Source organism: Leptodactylus fuscus, chromosome 1 (genome assembly GCF_031893055.1).
Source record: "Leptodactylus fuscus isolate aLepFus1 chromosome 1, aLepFus1.hap2, whole genome shotgun sequence".
Classification (NCBI taxonomy): domain Eukaryota; kingdom Metazoa; phylum Chordata; class Amphibia; order Anura; family Leptodactylidae; genus Leptodactylus; species Leptodactylus fuscus.
The window spans coordinates 190293750-190311717 of record NC_134265.1 but is presented as its reverse complement, the minus strand read 5'-3'; the positions used below and the strand labels follow the sequence as shown (position 1 = coordinate 190311717).

Below are 17968 nucleotides of genomic sequence, written 5' to 3'. Positions count from 1 at the left end.
AATAAAAGCAGTGTCATTCACAAGGGAAGTTGTACATTGCAGCCTTTCACTGGCTAGAGGTACGCATGGCTATTGGATTTGTCTAGTTTCACGTAGAATGTTTTAATAGGACTTTAAACGAGACGTTATAATGCCTGCCAATATTAGCATGCAAAAGTCAAAGGCTAACTCTAGCTAATATCTAAAGTTGAGCTTTGACTTGTATAGATAAAATAGCACTACTTTTCTGATAGCATCAGTATGATACACTGTTTGATAAAGGCAGAGTTTATTGCAACTTCATGACACTAAGGCATTATGCGGCTGAGATGCCCATTTAGAATAGGACAGTGACAAAAATGGGGACAGTAGATGCTGGAACCGTCATGTCTGAAAGCAGTTTTTTTTTTGTTTGTTTTTTTTTTTACAGCAATATCATCCCAGGACTACTTAAAGCAGAAAATGACCATTGCACTGTGAGAGAAATGTGGTATTTAAAAAGGGGTTGACTCCTCAAAGCATCCCTGACTACATTTGTTGGATTCAACATCTTGCTCAGATGGACTTCGAATGATCTTGTATTACATGGCCTGAAAGTGACAAATGTTAGAAATGTCTCTGGAGAAAAAAAAAAAAAAAAAAAAAAGTCAAAAACACAAGGTGTCGTATTAGTTGTAGCCATGTCAAATTATATCATCTGCCTAAGAAAAACAAATAGCTAGCAGTTATATAGACAAGAAAACTGACCAGAGAACTGACATCACAAGCTGTCTCCTTTTTCACGCCTCCACCATGAATGTTTTCCTGCAATAGGAGCATCAGATTAATATAAAATATAAACCATTTGTTGGGGTTGATTTCTCTCATTCAAGTATTTTTCTAACCTTGTGTTTAAAATGGGTATTTTTAAAGTGGTACTCACATTTCAAGGCTCCTATCTATACTGCTAGTTTATGTAAACTCAAAAGTTTTCTTAAATGCATTGCTTTAGAAACTGCTTTGTTTGACTTCCGTATGAGATTATTCCTCTCATTATTTACACATTGCTTCCTTGTTCCCCAGCCTGTATGTCTTATTATCTAGCATGGAGAGAGGGGCCAAGCTCTTCAGATGACATTTGCTCTCAGAGCGGATATCTTTTACTAATTGCAGTTTGCTCATAAAGGCTCCAACACTTTCTTATATCTCTATGTAAATACAAAAGATAATATTGAGTTTACTTTGTCAGTCCTGGCAGCAGGTATAAGCTTTCTATCTCCAAATGTAAAATACACTTACTGTACCTGTTTGATCATTATTATAGATTCCTTGTAATCATAACAATCTCTTATGGTAAAGGCAATGTCTATATCTACTAAAGGTACTTTATAGTGTCTTGTCCATCAAATTGTCAAGGCCTGCCACAAGCTTGTTGAAAAATACAGGAAATGAGAAGAAGAAACCGAGGACAAACTGAGAGGAGGTTAATCCTCTAAATTATGCCCTATACACTTGTTGGTGATTCAATGGCTAGGAACACAAGACATCACAACAGAGGTTTCAGCAAGCATCTGAAAAAAATGGCAGGTTGAGAATGTGCACTGCAACTAACTTTTATTCTCTTTTGGACTGCTGGAGACAAAGCTAGGACAGTACAGTACTCAGGTATCAGACCCTTAGTAGGGTATGGCCACACCATTATTTTATTTTTATTATTTTATTTCCTTACATAATGCCATCATATTCCGCAGCACTTTCCAGACATTGTCAGTTACTGTCCCATATAGGACTCACAATCTACATTCCCTATCAGTATGACTTTTGGAGTCATATACAGATGCAAAGGACCGCAATTCTCTTCACACTAGGTGTACACCATTAGGACTTTTCTCCTACTTTTCCCCTACATTAAAGAGGAAACACATATCACACAGAATCCATTTCTTTTAAAATAGTTTATTTACAGGTTCCTTAACAAAAGTACACTTCTGGTTACACTGGAAGAATTGACTGAAAAATGTACATTTCATGTTCAGAATTATATTAACCATTCATCCTATATACACAAGTCTCGTCACCACTGGTTCCAACATGTCCTGCTATGTACCGCTGACCACAGATGCAGTGCTAAGGGTAATCTACTGCAGTTTTACATTTACAATAGTTTACATAAACAATATTACAGAAAATATAGAATATGATTTTTCTAGGCGCTATCCAATTTTAACGCAGGTGACCACAAGAAATAGGCAAGCAACTAGGGTACAAAGGAAAACTAGTGCATGCTGGGTAGGCACAGTCTATCATGCATGATAGACTATGGTACAACAACAACGCTCCAAGCGTCTCCAATTGGACGGAAGTTGAAGCTAAGTTATAAAAGTGGTTTAGAACTTCATTTGCTATTTTGATAAAAGGGTCTCTGTGTCTGAATAGACATTTTTGTATTTTTGCTTTATAATATCTTTTATGCACTGACATTTCTACAGCATGTCGTGCATACAATATTCCATCGGCACCAACCCTCCCATGGTTAATGGATTCTTTTACAATCAGATAACAACTGAAATAAAACACATTAAAGCTTGCATCGGTATCAGTATTAAAAAAGTAAATGTTATGTACTGTTCTATATGAAGTAATACTGCAGTAAAAAGGTTGCATTTTAATCTATACAATAAAACAGGCAAAACTGGAGCCGGAGACTCACTGTGTCTAAATACAAATATATTTATATAAATACAAGTGTTAGTAGAAATACATTGACATATGAGCATGGTTTATTTAAATAAAGGCTAAGGCAGCAGGTATATGCAATAGATGTCCATAGAAAGGAGATCAGGAAATCAATAACTGTGGCAATGCCATACAAGAAGTTGGAGAATAAAGTTAAAATAAAATCTTAGATTTAAGAAAACGAGAACATGAAAATGTAAACAAGTTATTTCTTAGATAAACAGTCATATTCACAAAATTCATTACATATTGCAAAGGTCTCACAACAGAAAGTGTACAACAAACTTGTCTATTGTATGTATATACTGCCATTCCTTGTATCAGAGGTATAAATCTGTGCTCCACATTTAGTCTGAAGGCAGCATTGCCCATAGCCAGTGCCGGCCCGCTCTATGACTTAGTGGGTACAGTACATCCAGCACCTGCTTTATGCACCCCTTTATTCAAGATGTAACTGAAGAAAATGGTAGCTACATAAGACGTGTTCTAAAAGTCTGATGCACTTCTTAAAATATATAAAGAAAAAGCACAATACCTTGACGCCAATCTGTGACAAAGGTACAAAGTGCTTCAAGAAGCATAAATTGAAGGAAGCAAGCATGGGTTAGACCACTGCCCCTAATGATGGTTAGTCTGCTGGTTAGGTCGCCCGAACACAAATTCTCATGCAAAATGCGCATCATGCCACGATCATGCAAAGACATCACTGCAAATAAATAGCAAGAAAATATTAATGGTGTGAAACTGAGCATGAAGTCTAAAACCCTTAACCTAATGCATGCCATACATGTGAAATACTTCTACAGAGAAACAAGATGACAAGGACAATTCTCAACATTAGTGTATGGCTTTAGTCTTCAGATTGGGATCTATGATAACAGTCTTTGCAGACAGCAATGGTTAAGAGCATGGTAAAAACCATAAGACTTCTGTATTCACATGTGGCAAAAGCTTGTGTGACATCCAGGTGGGGTTATTGCAATAAAACCTTGGACTGCCTTCATTATACAAGAATTGAATGCCTTTGTCTGCTTGTTTCTTTCTTCTTTTATAGAGGTGCAGTATTTGGTGACGTGTCATAAATTGCACATTGTTAGGGACTATTACATACGTGTGTGTGTGTGTGTGTGTGTATATATATATATATATATATATATATATATATATATATAGGACTCAGTGTTTTATGTTATCCTAGCATGACTGCAGCATGCTACACATTTCAATTACACTAAATGACAGGGTCAAAGGAGGAGAAATGCAAAATGGAAGACACTGAGGGTCCAAATAAATTAGGTGGAACAGTAGACCACAGCTACGTAAAATTCTCAAATTGTATATAGTTTAATCAACTCCACCAATCGTGTACACTAAATGATGGACATGAAGGACAAACATTCAAGTCCATGATTTGATTGCCAATAACCCACAGATGATTAGGTCATAGTGACAATGAGGGGCTCCATCAGTATCCCCAATGATGTCTGGGTGAAATAAAGTCAAGGCCACCAATATGATTTATGATCTGATGTCTGACTATCTACACATCATAAGAAGGAGATTAGTAAGGAAACTTCTTTGATATGTTCCCATTTGCTGAAACAGTATCTGTAATCAAAGAAATAGCAATCCTTTAGGCTAGAGCTTACATGACGATAGGTTAAGTGAATGGCGTTGCAACACGACTGTCACAAAAACAAGAAAGGTTTGACTTTCTTGCGACTAATATTCATAGTCGTAGCAACCTCTGGGATGCAATGTGATTACATTCACTAATATGAGTGAAAGAGTCACAGAGCAATACAGCTATCTTTGGTCATGTGATAGGAGTCACAGCCAAAGTCACCATGTAGCCCTAGCCTTACTTTTAGAGCATCTCTATGAAGAAAGTAGGTGCAGCTGAGGGGAAAAGTAAAAAAAAAACAAACAAAAAAACCCCCCAAAAACAAAGAAGCAGATTTTCTAAGCTGAATGTGACAGAGTTCTGGATTTATATGAGCCCAATAAAATGGCTTCATACTTTGCATATTTATTAAAGGAGTCTGGCTTAGAGAAAAGGAGGCATGGTTATAATGAAAGAATAGGGTTAGTGCTAGCTTCTGATATGCTACTACAGCAAGCTAACCTGCACACAGAGTACAAAGGGGCACATTTACTAGTAGGTTCTACCACCAATTAATTGGCTTCATTTGTACCAGAATTCCAATGCAAAGACAACGAAAAGGTGGTATAAACTATTAGGAAATCTGCCCCTATGTACTCGTAATGTAAATTAGCATACCCGATACTCTTTGACACTAGTCCTATAGTTTAAACAAAGAGTGCGAGGAGAAACTACCTTAGATACAGCAATTCCAACATTGTAGCTAATAATGCAATCTTTATTTTACCAGGCTAGCTTATAAAAGGACTTGTATGGTGACAAAATATCCTATAAATGTATTCTGAAGGAGTACTTACACCATAGCAAAAATGTTAATGTGTTAAACAGCTAAAGATTAATTAAGTAAATTATGGCTTCGTAGGCATTGAAGGGATTGTAGGACAAACAACATTTATTTCTTACCCACAGGTCTGATTGTTTGGCAGCCCCACTGATCATTAGAATGGGGGTCCTGTGCCTCCCATTTAGTTCTCACTGCATGACCACACTGAGAAGGAGATTGAATGGTGCAGCAGTGAAATATCTGCCTTGCTGCTCCATTCAAAGTCTATGGGGTTGATCGACATAGCAGAGCAGCAATCTGCTGTTACCGTCTGCCCCACACACAGTAAATAGGGCAGCAGGGCCATGCTTGATAACCACTCCACTCCAAACCTTGTACTGTGGACAAGCAGTGTCCTCTGTGGAACAACTCCTTTAAGAAATGAAACTGTGCTCCCAGTGGCTTCATTATGCCCCCATAAACAATGCAAATGAACAGGCAGCAAGTTGAAACAACATATTAAAGTTTATGTGCAATTTCTCCTTTCTTTACTGTTTTGTCTACTGTCATGCCCATTGATCTGACAACGCATCATTAGCCCGCTATTTATTTAGTCAGTTCAAAACCATGGCATGTAATGTAGTGCAGGCTTTGTTAGGATTTTGTTTTTTTGATAAAAAAAAGTCATGGCAGCCACAGCAGGTCTACTCTGATGTACACTGCCAATTGGGTAGTCAGTAACCCTTATAGATATGCTTTGATGAAAAGATTATATTTTAATATTGGCGTTAATGCAAGTAGATCTGTAATCTAATACTGCTACAATCAAAAGAAATAGAAGTCTCTAATAATCCAAATACAGGATATGCAAATATCAATGTCAATGACACACACTGGTGCATGTCAAACTTAAGCACAAAACAGGACAATCCCTGTCCGATAAGGTTTTAGGATTGTGAAGATATATGTTACATGCTAGACAACATGCACTGAACAGGACTATGAAAAGTGACTGAACAGTACAACATATAAACTGAAGTGAAGTGAGTGACGTCACTGGTTCCCTTTCTGTGGTCAATGTCTGGCGGACAGTGGCAGAAACTGGAGCACCAGGGAGAGAAGAGTATATGTTGTTGCCCCCCAATCCCCCACACACACCCCTTTGTCAGCCTCCTCCCTCGGTCATGAAATTTGTGGACAACCCCTTCAAGGTAAATGCTCTAATGTCTCCTCCTCCCTCCATTTCCTGGTTTTGGTAATAAACTTATTGGCAGGCCAAGCCTGTGTCATATATAGCTCAGGCCAATGCTCCTAGACCAAACTGTACACTATTAGGAAACATATTTCAGCAGTATCTGGCAAACAGTACAAAACCGATAATTCAATGTATTGGGAAAAACAGTTCAGTTAGCTTAAGCTAAAACTTAAAATTTGATCTTGTAATGGAAATACCCCTTCACCTACATATCTCTGTCAATCATTAATGTCAGACATAGTTATGGCCAAAACATATAAACTTGGCTGTGTAATCTTTGCTAAAAACCCCCCCCCCAAAAAACAGAGGCAGTTCCTTCTTACATGGGCGTAAACATTATTAGAAGAGGTTGCATTCCCCCCCCCTCCCCCTTTAGAAAAAAATGCAAAAGTGTCTGGAATCCTTAAACCCCCCTGCTGATAGAATAATATACATGTTCAGCCAGTAGTCTACAATGAAGTGTATGAGGAGTTTGAGAAATTTGCTTGGCTGTTACCTTATCTTCCATTGACTTTACACTCTGGTAAAGTCACAGATATAAATATATTGCAGATATTTCAACCTCTTAAAAGGAGCCGATCATTATTCGTAGTCTAAATTCATAGGACTCAAACTATAGCATCACTTTACAAGTAAAATAAAATACTAAACACATACAATATAAAAGAACCAAGTCACAGGTTTAAAGTGCTACCTTACGGTTTATAAAATAAACCAGTCATTGCAGACACCTAAATATCCATAGTGGCACAAAATTACGTGGATTTTATGTTGTTAGGAAAATACTTAAGACCTACAGATTGACATTTTTGTTCAGATACCTTTAATTTGGACACATACATGTCCTAGGAGAAGTGTTTTAAAGTCTGCATAGGCACCCAATAGAGACCATGCTTTTACCACATGGTGCTAGATTTTGGCTAAGTGAATGACACTTTGTGAAGCCTTTATAGGCATTGTCTCGACCCCTACATCTCGTGATCAGAGGAAGCACTCTGACCCAAAGACGATGGCTGACTATACCAGCTCCTTATCTGTGAGATTAGGGAAGAAGGGAGGGGACGGTTTGCCCTGGCATCAGAGCGCTTCTTCTGATCACATGATCCAGGAGTCAGGACATGACTGAAACCCCCGGAGTACATCTTTAAGAGTCTACTGGAACAGGTAAATGAATCTAAACTTCCCACACAACCGCTTTAAGACCCACTTGTTCATCTAAATTAGGGCACCTAAATTTTTTATGGGGGTCTGTTCTGCTAAAAGCATCATGAATAAATGCAAATATCTCAATCTGGTTTGAAGCTCATCGTAATGATGAAATATTACTTAAAGATAAAAATTACATAACAGAAAGTGGGATAGATATGTGGTCAGACAGAACATTCTAATAAGTTACTGAGGCAAAGTGCATTCTGTTAGCCCAGCCAATTGTAGCACCTATGAGTTATATACATATTCCTGAAAATACACTAACATTCTGTGCGTACAAATGGCTTCTTTCAGGCAATTGAATCAACCACCCTTTAAACAAGGGTCATCTCTCTGAAACGTATCCACATGCTTGCAGGTATGTACACTTAGAGGAGGGCATGTGCAAAAGAACAATTTAAGACATCATGTGCCAACAACCACAGAGTACACACAGTGAACAGTCCATCCCAAACAATCCCTTCCTTCTTCCAAAACAATCTGCTACAACTTTTACGTGCACTTCAGCCACTGGCATATGGAGAATGGAACAGGACTGCTGCCCACTGGTGTTCACTATATAAAGAAAAAAATAATCCTCCTAAAATTAAATTTGGAAGTCCATGAATTAATAGTAATTGCCCTCTCAGTAATGTAGGGTTTGCTCATCCATGCCCATATAGTGTAATAACTTAATCTCCACCTAGACATCACTGATTAAAATGACCATTCAGAAGATTACATAGACAGATCAGCCAGAAAGAGGTTTCTTTAAAAAAAAAAAAAAATCATAAAGGAAAATTTTTTACACTTCATTATTGTATAACGTTATTTGGCACATTCAAAATAATGAATTTAGGACAGACGCAAAAAGGAAAAAAAAAACCCAAAGAACTAAACCCTTAAACCTGTCATATTAAAAAGAGAAGGAAAAAATAAAAGCACAATGGTGACATTTCCTGAAATGCAGCTATGTGCAACAAAAGGTTATGGTGAAGATTTCCTGGCATAAGGTTCTTCTACCTCGCTGTGGCTGGCTGTACATGCCCTGGGTAAGACCTTCTGGAACTAGTAGCTTGCCTCTGTCTTGCAAGGAATGACTGTCCTGAACCTGTACTTGCCAGTCTGTCTTCCGCAGCTTTTTTATGCAAGGTCATACCCTGAAAATGAAACAACAATAGGCATAACGTGTTAACAAGGACACAGGTACCAGAACACACAAGTGACCTCTAGTCCACTCTGTAGTGCCACACTCCTTATTCACTACATCCCCCCTACCCCAATGTCTTTCTCTTTAACCCCACACGTCACCATCCAAGCTGAACTGTCAGTCACAGGTAATTAAAGCATCTATGAGAAATGTATCAATCTGCAACCATTTAAGCCCCCTGCGATGAACAAGCTACTTGCTGTTTGCGCGTGCCATTACAGATCCCTTTCAACAAGTCAGGTAATAACCAAATTTAAAGTGAAGCATCTCCTATTTATATCACGGAAGCAGCATGTGTCCTATTACCCACTGCCAAGTCTAAAATACATAGTGAAACCTCTGAGACTGAAGTGAAAATGTAGCCTGGGTAAGAGGGTGGTCTTCTTACAAAAAGTGATCTTTTAGTTTCACTGTATTGTGTTAGCACGTGATTCTTACCATATTATACCAAGCACTGACAATCAGCTTTTCTTCTTGATCTCTCTGTGTCTTTGTTTTCTCATACTCTTTCTACAAGAAAAAAAAAATTATGAAAAAAAAAAAAACTTGTTATACATTAGTTTAGCACTGAACATAGTAATCTACTGTATATAAAAATGACATATCTAGCAAAAGCAGTATGTCATATTAAATAATAGCTTTACTCCATATACTTCAATGCTATCCGAAGACTCCAGTGATGCCTCTGTCTTCTCTCGACAACTCTTTGCCGCATCATCGGCTGGCAGAGCCGACTGCGCATGTCTGTCCAGCCATTTTCTTGTGGCCTCTTAAACAAGCGTCCTTTCGGCCACAGGAAAATGGCTGAACTGACACAGGCAGTTGGCTCTGCCGGCTGATGATGCGGGATAGAGGCGAACAGGAGAAGAAAGAGGTGTAGCTGGAAAGTCTGCTTTCCTGCTCCAGAGTCCCACCATCTGCCTACTGGGTCCCACCTCCCGGCTGCTACTATGCCATTGGCTTGACTACCTATGTGACCAGATGTCATGTACCACCCAAGCTCGCTCTCACAAAAACAGACACTCCACTACAACACCTCCTTAGCGTAACAGAGAGAAGATAGATAGGGCACAGTGCCACTGCCACACAAAGTGTGAGAGAGAGAGTGCCAGTAAGTTTGTTTAAGATCCTACTGACACTACACCATCAACAGTGAATGCAAGTTAGATTTAGGGTTACTAACCCGAACCATTTCACAAGATTTGTCCAGAGCAAAGCAAAAGAAGTTCTTAATTATTCCTGTGCCTGAAAAATAAGACCTACCCCAAAAATAAGCCCCTAGCTCTTTTGTCGGAGAAAAAAAAAAAAGACCCTGTCTTATTTTCGGAAGAACACAGTAGAACATGTGTTTCTGCGATTTGTAAAACAACAGCCCAACCAGTTTTATAGCAAATTCTTCACCTCTAAAGAATGGAACATCTTATCTTTTTCTTGAAGTTGATTTTTTAGAGCTTGGATCTCTGGCCCTGTTCCCTGATTTTGTTTTGGATCCAATGTACGTATAACCTAAAATAAAATAAATAAATAAATACCGTACATGTGGGGCAAGATCTAGGATATACAACTGGCACTTGTAGCACCGCTTAATGATTAATAAAGGAGATTTGAATACAATCTTACACTTTTTGCTTTTTCTAGATATTTTTTGTAGCGTTCTTCCATTTGTTTCATTTCATCTTCTTTCTTCCTTAAAGCTTCTTGCAATTCTTCGATTTTCATTGCTTTAGTGTAAGTAAAGTTAAACATTTAGTTATTTTTGCCATGATGATTGCATAAGTGACACACTTCTATCCATTTATGTTCATCAGCAGCATACATGTGTGTTTGTCATACACAAGTACATAATTTGTACAGCTGCATCAAGGCTTTTGAACTTCTCTTCTGATATACTTCCTAAAGAGCAATATATACCATCCATACATCACTTCCATTAAACCATCCATCTGATGCCAAATAGGATTTGCAGGTCAGGGCAGCAATGCAGGTAGTAGGACCATTGGCACATACTAGATTCAAGCGGTTGCTTGCTGGGTAGAGGCCTAACTATTAAAGTTAGCCAATCCACATTGATAAAAGTGTGATGGAAGAAAACAAGATGGGAACTTAGTCACACCAGTATACCTAATGCAAATATATTTTTTACATTTCAAATTTTTCAAGCACGTACTACTTGGGTCTCACTGGGCAACATTTCTTATAGATAAACTGTGATTTAAAAAAAAACAAACAAAAACACAACACATACCGTATATACTCGAGTATAAGCCGACTTTTTCAGCACATTTTTCATGTTGAAAAAGCTCTCCTCGGCTTATACACGAGTCAGGGTCCACAGAGCACAGAAAACTGAAAGGACCTGGAAGGGGGAGGTCCTTTAGTGCTCCTTCTCTGTGATTGGCTTATCATGAGGTCACGTGACTGTGATGTTATCAAAGGTCCTATAGCCACTGATATGTAACATCTACAGATAAGATTGAGTCTAAATCCTAGTAGCTCCGCCCACACCAGAGTCCGATCACATAGTCATGACATCATCAGAGGTCCTTTAGCACACTAGGATTTAGCATCTACCCTGCAGATGAGTGGCCAGGATTCATTGTGTCTTATGGAAGATGTCTGTTGTATGGAGGAGAGGAAGCTACAGTAAAGTGACACACACAGGGACCTTCCTTTAGTTACTCTGCCTATTAATGTCAGGCATTTGCGGTTATTAATTTAGTTTCAGTAACTCCATGTGCCTCACATTAATAACAGTTAACCCCATCATGTCCCTCATATTAACCCGTGTGCCCATATAAGGGTTACTAATATGTGAGACACATGAGGGTACTAATGAAGGACCTTAATTATGAAGATACCTAATTATTACCTCCATATGTCCCACATATCAGTAACTTATGTGAGGCACACAGGGGGTTAATGTGAGGGATATGATGGGGTTAACTGCTATTACTATGGGGCACATGGAGTTACTAAGCTGTAATGCACATGACCAGACTTTATCTGCAATGGTGGATTTCCCCCCCTCGGCTTATACTCGAGTCAATACGTTTTCCCAGTTTTTTGTGGTAAAATTAGGGGTCTCTGCTTATATTCGGGTCGGCTTATACTCAAGTATATACGGTAATTTCATTTCAATTCCATTAATGCAGCAGAAAAATCATGAACTGGTTTACAGAACATACAGAAATGATGCCAGCAGATAAAAGAGTGATGGAGGATACATCTACTATACTTATTTAACACAGCACTTATGAAAGGGTTTGACTATATAGCATAAGACAATCTTATAGAAAAAAATCTTGGTACAGTGTAGCCTAGATTAAAAATTGCAGTGCTCTCTCATTCAAGTATTTGCGTCTTTGCTGCAATACTCAACATCCACTATATAAAAAAAGGAGTGTGAGCACTGCAGCTCCTGGCATGTAAACAACGCTGGGAGCCAGGGTCCTGTGAAAACTCCTGGCTATGGGAATTCACGATTATTGAGATCGCACCACATCTATCCATGGCTTGTGTCTAGTATCTTAGTTACTCCATTGAAAGGAGCTGAACTAAAATACCAGACTCCTTTTATACAAATTTGCATAAAGACAGTAGAGAGTTTGAATAGCTGGCATGAATTTTATTTTGTTCCAAGTCTATACTAGCAGAAAATAGGGGATATAGGGAAGTGGATAGAATGGGATGTCTCCATTTCATAAATTTGATTTTTTATTTTTTTTTTTTGTTTAATGACAGCAAGTGTGAAAATTGTTATGAAATGCCTGGCTTTGAATAGGTTAAAGGGGTTTTCTAGGGCTGATATATATTTGTCAAAATGTAACAAAAACAAACAATCAAAAAAAAAAAAACAGACTTTAAAAAGTGGGTTGGAATTTGGCTGTGGTTATCGTTTTATACACCATTCTCAGTACCCCAAATTATGAATCCAAATTCAAGACCTTACAGGATTAGTGAATGCGTTACCGTGACTTTTTTATATATATAAATATATAATTAAGAAAAGTTTATGATTTAATAGCAGAGAAAAAGATGGTTTGGTTTAGGGAAATTCCTAAATGTTTTGAGGACATTTCAGTGTTTATTCACTTGCCTTTATAAAGTTCCTGTGATAAGAAAATTAACTTACAGCTATTGTTGTAACGTGGTTCCAAATCTTCAATGATGGCACGTTTCTTCTGTAATTCATTGTTGGCTTCATGAAGTTTCTCTCTGCAGTTACACAGACAAAACAATTAGGACACTCAGATTTTTAAAAACACTAGCCAAAGAATGAATTCTAGCATAAGTGATTTTAAAGGGGTTGCTCAGGACCATAAGAGAATTGATACTGATGACCTATCCACAGGATCCCACACTGATCATCAGTTTGGACTGCCAGAAGCCTTATATGCCTTGGTCATAAATCAGAAAGTGAAGATGAAATGGAGGCAGTTTTCCGACTCCTTTTGCTCTCCAATTCCTGCACTGAGCATCAGCTTCAGCTTTCGGCCATGGGTTTACTCGTGGATTAGTCTCAGAAACAATGGGGTTAAATCGGCTCATGCCGTGGGCTCTTCTGTGGCTGAATCAGACGTGAAATCCACAGAAAAACAAGCAGGATGCGTATTTGTTCAGCATCATATAGCAGTCTCAGCCTCTTACTGAAAACAATGGGAGACAGATTCTGGATGGAAATTGAAGCTGATCTGCATGTAACACATTCTGCAACTGATCTGCAGATCTGTGTTGTGACAAACAATCTGCACATAAAATTGGGGAAAAACTTATAAAATGTATCTACCCCAGTTTTCTGCTGTAGATAAGTGATATTGTGGGCAGAGCAGGGAGGGCTAGAAACATCTCAGCCCTATATATTTACTTTAACTCATGTCAGTTTTCTGATGTGAGTTATATAGAAATTCTACACCAGTCCCTAACTGTTGTAAATTTCTATTCTGACACATGGGCGAGCAGCTGCTTTATTAAGAGGCTGGATCGTCTAGATAAATCACTTGACCTTTAATATAAACTAGTTTAAGACTGGTGTGCAAAATGCCTGTCTTAATAAATGTCTAAGCACAATCAAAGCAAATAGTCATTAATTACTTTCCACGGCAACTCATTGGTGTATATATATTTCAGGCATAAAGAGAAATATTTCTTACATACCTAGTGAATGTTTTTCCTCCACTTGCCCTGAGGTTATAATTCCTTATAGGACTGTTGTACGTGTTTAGTTTAGTAATCTTCTGTGTGCATCATTTATATTATCTATTAGCCTACACCAGCACTGACATTTCATAATGTCTCAGGCCCACTGTAGTTTACCCATTTCCTGGACAACCCCTTTAATGTTGCAATTACTCTACGGGTTTTTTTTTGTTAGTTAAAAAAAAAAAAAAAAAGCAGCAATTTCTGGATTGATAATTTACTTACAGATGCTCTTCAAGCTTCTTCTTCAAGAGAAGTGACTAAACAAAAAGATAAAACAACAGGTCACCTAAATATTTATTTGACTTCTATCAAAAAAGTATTGCAATAATGCTTCTATATCGTATCCAGAATATTTGCTCATAAACTTAAGGCAAAAGCTGAACAAAATCAATGAATCTATCAATATTTCTTTTAGTATTATTATTTAAGAATATATTTTACTAAACTGGAAAAGTTCTGTACTTACTATTGCCTTGAAAAAGTCCAACCAAAAGCAGCATTGTAAAAGAAAACCAAAAGAATATTACAGCTCAATGTTTACAATGGATTTTTCCTACCACCAGTAGAGGGTGCTATGTACAGATAATCTTATAAAAGAAACAGTAGGGATGAAAGCTTTAGGCTTAGTTCACACGTAAATAATGTGTGGCTTATTTTGGCACCGGAAAAAACGCTACCTAATTAGGAAGCGTTTTTTTGACCCTGGCACGCTTTTTGTGGAGCTTTTTTTTTTTTTTTTTTTGTAAAAACCGCTTCCAGGTGGTTTTCCCATCCTTTAAGAGAACAGGACGCAAAAAACGCGTTACGTTTTTTACCGCGCAGTTTTTGTAAAAAAAAAAAAAAAACCGCTTCCCATTCACTTCTATTGCTTTCTTCAGGTGGAAAACGCCTGAAGAAGGGTCATGTCGCTTCTTTTCTCTGCTTGCAGAAAAATCTGCTAGCAGAAAAAAAAAGCTAGCAGTCTACATAGACTAACAATGTATTGAGGAGGATTATGACGTGGATTCCGCTGTCAAAATCCTCCTCCATGTCCCCGTGTGAACTAGCCCTTATTCACCATTAAACAGTATATTACTAAAGAGCCATTTACACTCTCACAGCTGTCTAACATTGTAGGTTAGCACACGACATGTGTGATTAAAACAATCATTTGTACTAAAAATTATTTTGTTTGGATTTCCAAAATGCACTAGTAATTCTGTGGGTTAGAAGATGACCATTTCTACAGTCCAGGACAACCAAAATATAAATACAAAGTCAGGATATTATGAACATGGGGAGCGCAGATTACACAGTTATGTTAGACACACAAAGCCATTCTGAGCAGCGTACAATGCACTTGCCACCATCTGTGCCCTGCTACACAAATCGGGCACATTTATCAATAGTGTCTAAGGACCTATTGCCCTAAAGATGTGGCAATCACAATATGAGACAAATGTTTCAGTCCAGAACTACATTCTGTAAACAGGACTTCAATGACCTTTTGCTCTTTAAAAAAAAATCTGCATATGCCAAATATATTTACAACTATTCATATATTAGTAAATCTGACGCATCATTTCAGAGAAATAAATATGGATAAAATGAGTCTTTGATGTGCCGCCAGTTTCTAATTTGGAAAGGTCTGGCTGCTAGGATACTTCAACTTCCTGCTTAGTGAATGGACTACAGAATTGCTTTCACACTGCAACCCCTTCAAAGCTTTACCCTGCATATTCACACAGCAGACCACTATCCAGAAGAAAATAAATAAATGTGTGTGTGTATGTATATATATATATATATATATATATATATATATATATATATATATATATATATATATATATATATATTTCATAAAGAATGGTAATAAGCCATTTTTGGGTCAGTGTTCAATTTGCAAAAGCCTATTCTCACCAGAGGGTAAACGGCAGACTAACAGTCAAAAGCCATAAAGTTCCATATAGTTTGCTAAACATATAGAACCTAAAGAGTATACTAAACAGTTTGCCCAAAATCTGCATGCAGTGTCTTCTAGGTATTTTTATTCTTGGAAGCGTACTCTACACACCAGAAACTGTGCGGAAGAAACTATTATCCTAATGCATTACAGCAGCTGCACTAAAGCTATTTTCACCTTCCTTTTAGTTAGTATTTCTCGACATATACTGTTGACAAAAGTTGTTTGTCATAAAATGGGTATAACATGACATATGTTATAGGTGACCTAACACTTACATCCGCTATTATCAGAACTTCCCACGCTCATATATAAGACTTCTCCCGAGTTGCACCACTTCTCTGGAATGCTCTATCCAGGACAATCAGATTAAAGACACATCTTTTCAGATAGGCCTATCACAATTCCTAATGTAAACCCTTTCATACAGTCATTAGAATCCCCAAAATTTAACCCACGTCTGTTCCAGCTCCCACATTACCCCACGATATGCCGCCATTTCAGGCTAACTCCGTCTGTCCAAGCACCATCCATATGTTAAACGACACGACTGGTGACAGTTCAAAGTTTTATGTTTGTGTAATGACAGTAACCTCTATTATAAAAGTGTCTGACCCCTGTATAAGCAATGCCGCCCCTGCTACCTCTTATGTCACCCCCTCTACCTCATAGATTGTAAGCTCTTGTGAGCAGGGCCCTCAGTCCCATTGTGTGAAATTACTTTCTTTGTAATGTATCTTTCTGTTTGTATTTGAACCCTACTAATTGTACAGCACTGCGGAATATGTTGGCGCTATAGAAATAAAATTTATTATTATTATTGGTCAAAGGCTACCATGTTAAAAAGCACATGCCATGCAGTTTATATATACTTTGTGAAATGCCTCTGGATAGAAAATGGATACAGATTTTTTTTTTTTTTTCAAAGTTGAAAAGGTAAACCATTGTATAGTGCCCTAGCAGACACCAAAAGGACCCTTGGGTACATAGTATCTTAAATTCTAAGGGGGCGTTCACACTACCGTCAGTGTCCGACAGGTAGTGTCCGCTCCTAGTGTCCGTTCAAAATCTGGCACGGACATTAGGAGCGGACACTAGCTGTGTCCGTGACACCTGTCATTTATTTAAATGGCGATCGGGTGCGTTCTTTTGCACTCCGTGCCTTTCCTTCACTGTCCGCATGTAAAGATGTCCGACTTCGCAAACGGACAGAAAAACCCGACATGTAGGGATTTTCTGTCCGCTTGAAAAACACATATGATCCTAACAGAGCCCAACATTTATATCCCATTTGGAGCAGCATTAACAGACCACAAAGCACTAGTGACGAGAGTATTTTTTTTTTTTTTTAACCTTTCCTGCCCAATTTTAAAAAAAACTACTCAATAAGTTTATCCTGGACAACCTCTAACACTAATTAGGCCCGTTAATCTGAGTCTAACCAGCGGTAGAAAGCTGGGGGGGGGGGGGGGGGGGGCTGTGGGCTAAAAAATGAAGAGTAATTCTAGGTGGATATCTGCCCCAAATTCTTGAAGGGCCTAATGTATCAACTTTATCTAATGACCATATATAAACTGGGATAGCAGCTCCATGCATGCATGATAATACAAATAAAAAGAAACCCAATAACTCAAGCCTGTAAGAACTTACATCTTCTGCCTTTGCTCCTTGTTCTTGTAAGGACTTCTGCAATTCTTCAACTTGTGACTGTACTTCTATCAGTCTCTGATTTACAAGTCTATCAATCAAAAATGGACATCAAATTTGTTATTCAGAAAAAAACATTTGGAAGAAAAACATTGGCTGAATTTTTGTGACTGTATACTACATGCTGGTAGTTTTGGCAGAAAGCACATGGATTCCTGCAAATCTCAACCAAATGAAAAGGACAGTCGCAAAAACTTGTCAATTGGGAATTTACCTTGACAGTATAAAAATACAACATGATTATATTTATGCAAGCTTACAGCTGTTATAAAAGGCACCAACACTCATGCAGGTATAAACAGATTTCTTGAAAATAATTATGACAAAATTTACAGCTGAAACAT

At 37.9% G+C, this 17968-nt stretch overlaps 1 protein-coding gene across 3 annotated transcripts in view; it reads right to left on the bottom strand.

Annotated features, from left to right (window-relative positions):
• Positions 1 to 1898: 1898 nt before the first annotated feature.
• The window catches only part of HOOK3 (hook microtubule tethering protein 3), a 77023-nt gene continuing 60953 nt past the window's right edge, over positions 1899 to 17968 (bottom strand). For 2 of the 3 annotated variants that reach the window (XM_075280427.1, XM_075280428.1), the window contains 8 exons: positions 17568 to 17655; positions 14195 to 14229; positions 12906 to 12988; positions 10394 to 10494; positions 10175 to 10279; positions 9212 to 9283; positions 8587 to 8723; positions 1899 to 3400 (listed from right to left, as the gene is read on the bottom strand). In XM_075280427.1, the coding sequence (XP_075136528.1) occupies positions 3385 to 3400; positions 8587 to 8723; positions 9212 to 9283; positions 10175 to 10279; positions 10394 to 10494; positions 12906 to 12988; positions 14195 to 14229; positions 17568 to 17655 (637 nt within the window). In that variant the 3' untranslated portion in view covers positions 1899 to 3384. Of the gene's footprint in view, positions 3401 to 6767; positions 8724 to 9211; positions 9284 to 10174; positions 10280 to 10393; positions 10495 to 12905; positions 12989 to 14194; positions 14230 to 17567; positions 17656 to 17968 lie in introns of those variants that run through there. The other variant, XM_075280429.1, reaches the window with a different exon arrangement.